This window comes from Planococcus citri, chromosome 1 (genome assembly GCF_950023065.1).
Source record: "Planococcus citri chromosome 1, ihPlaCitr1.1, whole genome shotgun sequence".
Taxonomy (NCBI): domain Eukaryota; kingdom Metazoa; phylum Arthropoda; class Insecta; order Hemiptera; family Pseudococcidae; genus Planococcus; species Planococcus citri.
Window position 1 is genome coordinate 78,278,546 of NC_088677.1, and position 7,891 is coordinate 78,286,436.

Consider the following 7,891-nt stretch of genomic DNA (forward strand, 5'->3'; position numbering starts at 1 on the left):
CGATACTCCGGGGCAACTTTTTTCTTAAAGGGGACATCCTAAGGAACATTTTAAAGCAAAGTTGCCCAAAAAAAAAGTTGGCCTTACTTACAAAATGGCGGCCATTTTGATTGACAGGTCAGCCGAAATCGCAGACTTTGCGCTTTAACATAGGACTTGCACGAACTTTTTCAAACTTTACAAAGGTAGATCGAAAGATCATGCAAAAATTCTTCACCTGTCAAAATTGCAAGTGCTAAAGTGCGTTTTTCGATTTTTGGTGAATTTTTGAAAATCGAATTTAGGCCAAAAATGAGGGAAAAAATCAAATTTTACAAAATTGACCAAGAAAGCTGAAATTTGGGATATACCCTATTTTCGACATGCCAAATCGATTGGTAACGGTTTCAACCCGTTTTGAGCAGTTCTGGAGCCTCCAGCAGATTTTTGAACCTCGAAATTCCCACAAAATTCCATCAAATTGGAGTTATAAAGCTGAAATTTATTCTAAAAACTAAATTTAACACGCTGCGAAGTACTGCAGGTGAATTTCAAGTCGTTTTGGTGCCTCCAGCGACTTTTTGAAAATTCCTGAAGCCTCCAGCAGATTTTTGAAACTTTGAATTTTTACAAAATTTCATCAAATGGAGATGGAAAGCTGAAATTTACTCTACACTCCAATTGTAACACCCTCTGAAGACAACTTCAGGTGGATTCAAGTCATTTTAGAGCCTCCAGCGACTTTTTTGAAAATTACTGGAGCCTCCAGTATATTTTTGAAACTTTAAATTTCCCAAAAATTTTATCAAACCAAGATGGAGAGTCGAAATTCATTCTGAAAACTAATTTCAATACGCTACGAAGTTGACTGCTGGTGAATTTCAAGTCGTTTTAGTGCCTCCAGCAACTTTTTGAAAGGTTGTATGACGTTTTTTTGGAAAATTAAAATTTCCCAAAAGTAGCTGGAAGCTTCAAAACCATTTGAAACCACCATGTAGTCTGCGAAGTAAATTTCAGCTTGCCAACTCCATTTGATAAATTAATGTTGGGGAAATTTCAAGTTTCAAAAATCTACTGGAGGCTCCAGTAATTTTCAAAAAAGTGGCTGGAGGCCCTAAAATGACTTGAACCCACCTGAAGTCGTCTTCAGAGGGTGTTAAAATTGGAGTGTAGAGTAAATTTCAGATTTCTATCTCCATTTGATGACATTTTGTGAAAATTTAAAGTTTCAAAAATCTACTGGAGGCTCCAGTAGTTTTCAAAAAAAAGTCGCGGGAGGCCCTAAAATTACTTGTGCCCACCTGAAGTCGTCTTCAGAGGGTGTTAAAATTGGAGTGTAGAGTAAATTTCAAATTTCCATCTCCATTTGATGACATTTTGTGAAAATTTAAAGTTTCAAAAATCTGCTGGAGGCTTCAGGAATTTTCAAAAAGTCGCTGGAGGCTCCAAAACGACTTGAAATTCACCTGCAGTACTTCGTAGCGTATTGAAATTAGCTTTTAGAATAAATGTTAGCTTTACAACTCCAATTTGATAGAATTTTGTGGGAATTTCGAGTTTCAAAAATCTGCTGGAGGCTCCAGAACTGCTCAAAACGGGTTGAAACCGTTACCAATCGATTTGGCATGTCGAAAATAGGGTATATCCCAAATTTCAGCTTTCTTGGTCAATTTGGTAAAATTTGATTTTATCCCTCATTTTTGGCCTAAATTCGATTTTCAAAAATTCACCAAAAATCGAAAAACGCACTTTAGCACTTAAAATTTTGACAGGTGATAAATTTTTGCATGATCTTTCGATCTACCTTTGTAAAGTTTGAAAAAGTTCGTGCAAGTCCTATGTTAAAACGCAAAATCTGCGATTTCGGCTGACCTGTCAATCAAAATGGCCGCCATTTTGTAAGTAAGGCCAACTTTTTTTTTGGCAACTTTGCTTTAAAATGTTCCTTTTCCTTAGAATGTCCCCTTTAAGAAAAAAGTTGTCCCGGAGGATCGGGTGGGGGGGGGGGTGCAATTACTCCTGTCTCCTATTGTCATATGCCGGACTATTTATAAGAAACTAAAAAGTGAAACTGTGAACACGGGGACAACCATTTTGTTAGTTTTTCTATTAGTTCCTGTTTTGGGTTTTTTCTGGCAGTTTCTGTTCTGAATCTGAACCTTGAATCCGGAACCGAAACCTTGAACCAGTTTCGGTTCGAGTTCCTGTTCCGGATTCACAAGTTCCATTACTAGCGCTCTCTATGTACGCTTTGACGGATGCAGCAATGCAGCATCTGACTCAGCATATGATCAATGGTCAATTGATCACCAATACTATCTCATTGATAAGGAGGTGCCCTTTCGTGCTTAGTTCCGTCTTCTGTCGGTTCGAATTAAAAATTTTCGCAGTCAAATCAAATTTGAAACTACTCAAATCACTTGAACAATCCGGAGACATTGTTGATTCTTCAAGCAGTGTTTATCATTGAACGTGTGGTTTTTCCAGTTATTTGGAATGCTGAAAGAAGTTCAATTGAACCGTTTACTCTGATGGAAGGTACGTACCTATTCAGAATTCACACCACCTCGAACCGTACATAACTACGTGTGTCGTGTACTCCTTATACACTAATTCTACCAAATTAATTCTAGATTTTCGTTCGAATTGAATCTTTGTTCAGACATCGAGCTGAGCAGATAAAATGGCTGATTCCTTATCAGCAGTATACGATCTGGGCTATCCGAGCCCTATCACACTGAAAGAAATCACATCCATTGTAGTAGTTGTGGAATTATGGCGTAAGGAGATCAACGCTTATCTTCAAAGTAATAATCCGGACAAATTTCATTTAACTCAACACATTCGGCCAAAGAATCTAATCCCTGATATGCCATCGATAATTTACAATCAACTATCCGACTATATCGTCACGTTTAGAAAATCGATCAAGAGTTGGCTGCTGTATCATCGTGATAAAGTTGTCATTTCGCGAGATGACAACGAGGACAAGTTTAATAACATATTAAGTCGTTTTCGAGATTTCTCATGGGACTGGAATGGCGCTATTCATTACGTTCGTACAGCCAGAAGGATGATGCAGTGCGATCGACTCTCTCTCGAGGAGAAATTCAGGATCGCTTGTCTGTATTGTTTCGAAAATGATATCAAAAGGATTTGGCCTTCTGTCAGCTCGAAAATAGATTTGAGGAAATTTTGCTTAACTACATTTCCACAATTGTTCTACTGGGTAGACGAACTACTCAAGTCACCCCATACGTATTACTCGTATATTCTTTCATCAATGGAGGGAATTCTCTATTCGGACATATCGGTAAATCAATCATCGCTGGAGTATTTTTGGAATCGGTTACCTTCAGAAGGGCGGACGCGACCACCTGTCTATTTGTATGGGACACGCGTCGAATTATTCGCCAGGTTCATTTTACCACAATTGAGCGAACACGAACTTGAAGTGTTTCTCACTAAATGCGGTTTTCGTTTAATATATACTCTTGTGGTGTGTGATTTGGGACGATGGAGCGTTCTTCCTATTTGGATGTACATCAGAAACAAGATCAGTGGACCTGAATTCCGTAAAGTAATTGCGTACCTTTTGCTATTAGAGATTAGGGGTGATCTCCCTGGGTCATCGAAACTGAAGATTGTTATGTATCTTTGTGATGAGATATGGTGCAGTGCTCCTCGACACTTAAAACAACCGGTATTTGATTATTTGTTGTTGGAACCGTCATCGTTTCTCGGATCCAGGCGTAGAATTATGCCAACGAAACCGAGACAAATGAAATTGTTAATCGCCATATTACGCGATGCCACTTTCGAAGAGAGAAGCTCATTTTGGCACAAACATTGGACTTCTTTGAGGCGCGGCGCTGTAATCGAAGATTTACTCGAAATGACCAAGTTGTGCTTTCGAAACGAAGACGAAATAAGTTTATTTAAAAACGACATTATGAGCGCGTATGAAAATAACGATTATTATTGCATCTTTTTCCTGAATGTAGGTGCTATCGATAAATTAAACGAGTATTTGGATTTTTGCTGCCTCGACGAGCAAAAAAGAAGGCAGCAGAAACAGCGAATATTATTACTTGCAAACCTTGCTGTAAGGGTTAGCTGGGGTCTGTATCGCACATTCAAGCCGCTGAATAAGTTCATCGATGATGCTTTTGAAAGGAACGATGTTAGCGTTGAATTCAAAAACCAATTCATTTCATCTCCGATTACCAAACAGTTTTTATTCACATGTATTCGCGAAGGTGACTTCTTTCCTCTTATGGATTTCGTTGATACTTTCGTTTTGGAGCAACCGGTCATCGAGTCGCTGAAAACCCGTTTATACGATTATTTCAAAAAGCAGCTGATTACTGGTTGGTTTAGTGCTGTTCAGCCCGTAAATCCCGATCAAGTACGAAGAATTTTGATGTGGTTTTTGGGTAACGAAGACGAAGTTACCAGATTCAAGCAATCGTTACCGGTGGATGATATTTTTCGTAACATCGTGCATTCGAAACCGAAAAACAGACCAAGTAATAGGAGAGGTGGCAGAAGACGCAAAAAAATTCATGGCAAGATCGATAATTTTTTGATGTGGTATTTTAACGAAGACGATGGAAAAATTTGCCGTTTTAAGAAACGGTTTCCCCATGAATTGAAGTTGTTGGAGCCTTGTTCGTAGAAATTGTGCGGTTGTTGAAATTGAAACCGGTTTTTATAATTATTTCGCGTTTTATTTATTTGGTTGCAAATTGTATTTTGAAAATACGTTATACCTATTGGTACTTACCTATGCATTATATTTTTATTCACAGTTGAATTTGCATTTTTTTTAGTAAAATTTGCAACATTGGTATATTTTAATTTCATGCATTGTTATCATTGCATTTTGTTGATGTGTTTTTTGCATTTACTTGTTATGTGTCAATATATTTTTATGCTGTTATTATCAATTTATCAACTCTTTCATTGTTACATAATACAAATCCGATCCATTCGATCATTGGTTTCTAAAGTAGATTTTTCAACTTTTTTCCCCAAAATTTTCCAATTTTTTTGATTTAAAATTGATCATTACGTAGGTAATTTTCAACCTTCCTAAACTTCTCTAATTATGAGTTTATTGAAAAAAACTAGAACACATGTCGATTTTTCACGCTATATATTTAGAATATTTGCAATAACCGTACGTTTCGGCAAACTCGTTGCCAATTCCATTACTTTTCATTATGAGTTTATGTACCTACTTAAATTACTTTTGACTGAAAAGAGAGAATTCGATACAAATATTTCCGGAATGGTTTCCACTATTCCAACATCTTTCAATTCGCTTATGCATTTATTTGCACAAGTTTGCACTTGTAGGTTGGTACTTTTATACCTACCTACATATGAACCATCACGTCCATAGGTACCTATTTACTCATAGGTAATTAGAAACTTTCATCACATTCCTTTGATGCTTTCATTTGTCTGGTTTGGGTTTGAAAATTCACGCACGTTTTTTTATGCATTAAACTTTCGCTCTTTCCATTATGTGGGGTAGGATCGACAGATAGGTAATATTGGTATACCATTTCAAGGTTGAAATTACGAGTTTGGTTCTCTTATCTATGCATTCATCTATCGATTTTATTTCTGCACGTAATTTATTCAACCAAGATTTCATACTGAGTATTTTCACAGCTGACGGTTTCCGATTTGAATATATATGAGTAATAGATAGGTATGATACCTATTCGATTATTTTTTTTAAATCTGACACGAGTATGTCAGTAATCAGATTTTTGACCTTTTTAATGCCTTTTGAAAATTTTAGGCTTTCATATGGCGGAAACCAAATGAACATTTTCAATACCCATTTATTACTTGGTATACCTATCTAGTGATTATTCAGATACATATTTGCACTCTTACCGATGCCATGTTATCTGAATTGGGTTGAGAAAAATACCTACATGTCCGATTTTAACATGATTTTAATTATTAGTCAAGTTGATTATGTTTTATTTCGTGTTTTATTTTCACCATTACCTGAATGTTACCTACCTTCATTAGATGGCGAATTTCAAACTAGTTGAACTTCAAACATTTCTACGAGATTTTTCAAATTTGAGTACCTACTCCGATCCTTATATTGGATTAAATTTTTAGTTTTATTTTCAGCCTATTCAACCAACTTACTTACTGCCAGGCGATACCTACTTCAGATCGTAAATATTTTAATTTACATTCATGTATAGAAAATCTGAATTTTCAATTTTCGAATTCGTTAAATTGTTACCTACTTACTATAGCAGAAGCGTTTTCCAACGATTGGAAAATTGTTTGGATTGGGCGAGGAACAATTTCAAGCAGCGCCCAAAAATTCGATTAGAGCTACTGAAACTAAAATTTGAACACTGATAAAATTGAAAAGTACATAATTGGTGGCGTTTTCGAGCAGACCTCTTTCGATCGAGAACTTTGAAGAATAATTTTGATGTTATGATTACCCGATTTGCGCAGGTGGCGATTTATTTTGCCATTGACAGAAGGTGAACAAATGGCAAAAAAAAAACTCACGCATTGAGCGTGAGAAGACCGACTTTTCGTAAAATAAAAATCTTTTACGAACGAATTGATCCACTTTTATTTAAACATTCATTCGCGAACGAACTGATTCGTACAAGTGACTCGTTCGTGAATGAATCGATTTGCACAAGTGACTCGTTCGTGAATGAATCGATTTGCACAAGTGACTCGTTCGTGAACGAGTCGATTTGTACAAGTGACTCGTTCGCGAACGAATCGAATCATACAAGTGACTCGTTCGCGAACGAATCGAATCATACAAGTGAATCGTTCGCGAACGAATTCGATTCGTACAAGTGAATCGTTCGCGAACGAATTCGATTCGTACAAGTGAATCGTTCGCGAACGAATTCGATTCGTACAAGTGAATCGTTCGCGAACGAATCGATTCATACAAGTGAATCATTCGTGAACAAATTAATTCATACAAGTGAATCGACGAATCGTTCGCGAACGAAGCGATTCATACAAGTGATTCGTTCGCGAACGAATTGACATTTCTTTGTGAATTATTCGCGAACGAATTGATTCGTATTAGTGACTCATTCGCGAACAAATTTATTCATAAATTAAAGATTCGTTGGAGAATGGTTCTTTCAAAAAATTGATCAATTCGTTCATGAATGATTCACAAAAAACTGAGGGTCGTATACTTAATAGGAATCGAGCAAACCTAGTGAGATTTCTACTTTCATCGAAATCAGTTCAGCCATTTTCTAGGTAATGACTAATGAGTTTTGAAAAATTCTGAAAAAAAATTTTGTCGCTCGATAAATTTGAAAGCTTTGAGCTTTTGAAAATTTTGTGTTCGATTACGCGCGAAAGCTACGAACTTTAGGATCATGCTACAAGTCTGGCATCATGGGAATGGTGATGGACTTGTGATACTTCAAGTTTCAGAAAAATTGGAGCAGTCGTTAGTCAAGGTGATGATTTTTAAGTGAAAAATGTCGAAAAAAAATTTGGAAGCTTTGAACTTTTGGAACTTGATGATGATGGCGAAATCTCCGCTAAGTAGTGTAGTTCTGAAATTTCAAATTTGATCAAAATCGATTCAGCCGTTGCTGAGAAATTAAATTTTATGTGTAAATTCACCTCATCACATACGAGTACTTAAATATTTAAGTAAAGACTTGGCACACGAATTCATTTAAAATTGAACTTTTAAAAAAATTATTTCTCAGGAACGGTTGAACCGATTTTGATGAAACTTGAAATTTCACAGCTAGGCCATTAGACTGACATTTCACCATCACCACCATGTTCCAAAAGTTCGAAGCTTTCGAGTTTATCGAGCGACAAAATTTAAAGAAAAAAAAAAATAAAAAAATAATTATCATTA

The 7,891-nt window shown here is 36.3% G+C and overlaps 1 protein-coding gene across 1 annotated transcript; it reads left to right on the forward strand.

The window, feature by feature from the left end:
• Window positions 1-2,236: 2,236 nt before the first annotated feature.
• Window positions 2,237-4,924, forward strand: LOC135834031 (uncharacterized). Its single transcript, XM_065347873.1, has 2 exons — window positions 2,237-2,517; window positions 2,613-4,924. Exon 2 carries the CDS (start codon window positions 2,663-2,665, stop codon window positions 4,655-4,657), a length of 1,995 nt encoding a protein of 664 aa, XP_065203945.1. The 5' UTR covers window positions 2,237-2,517; window positions 2,613-2,662; the 3' UTR covers window positions 4,658-4,924.
• The last annotated feature ends 2,967 nt before the right edge of the window (window positions 4,925-7,891 follow it).

Bases quoted from the DNA above. Each gene is read 5' to 3' on its own strand.
- LOC135834031 (XM_065347873.1), top strand. From the start codon at position 2,663: ATGGCTGATTCCTTATCAGCAGTATACGATCTGGGCTATCCGAGCCCT.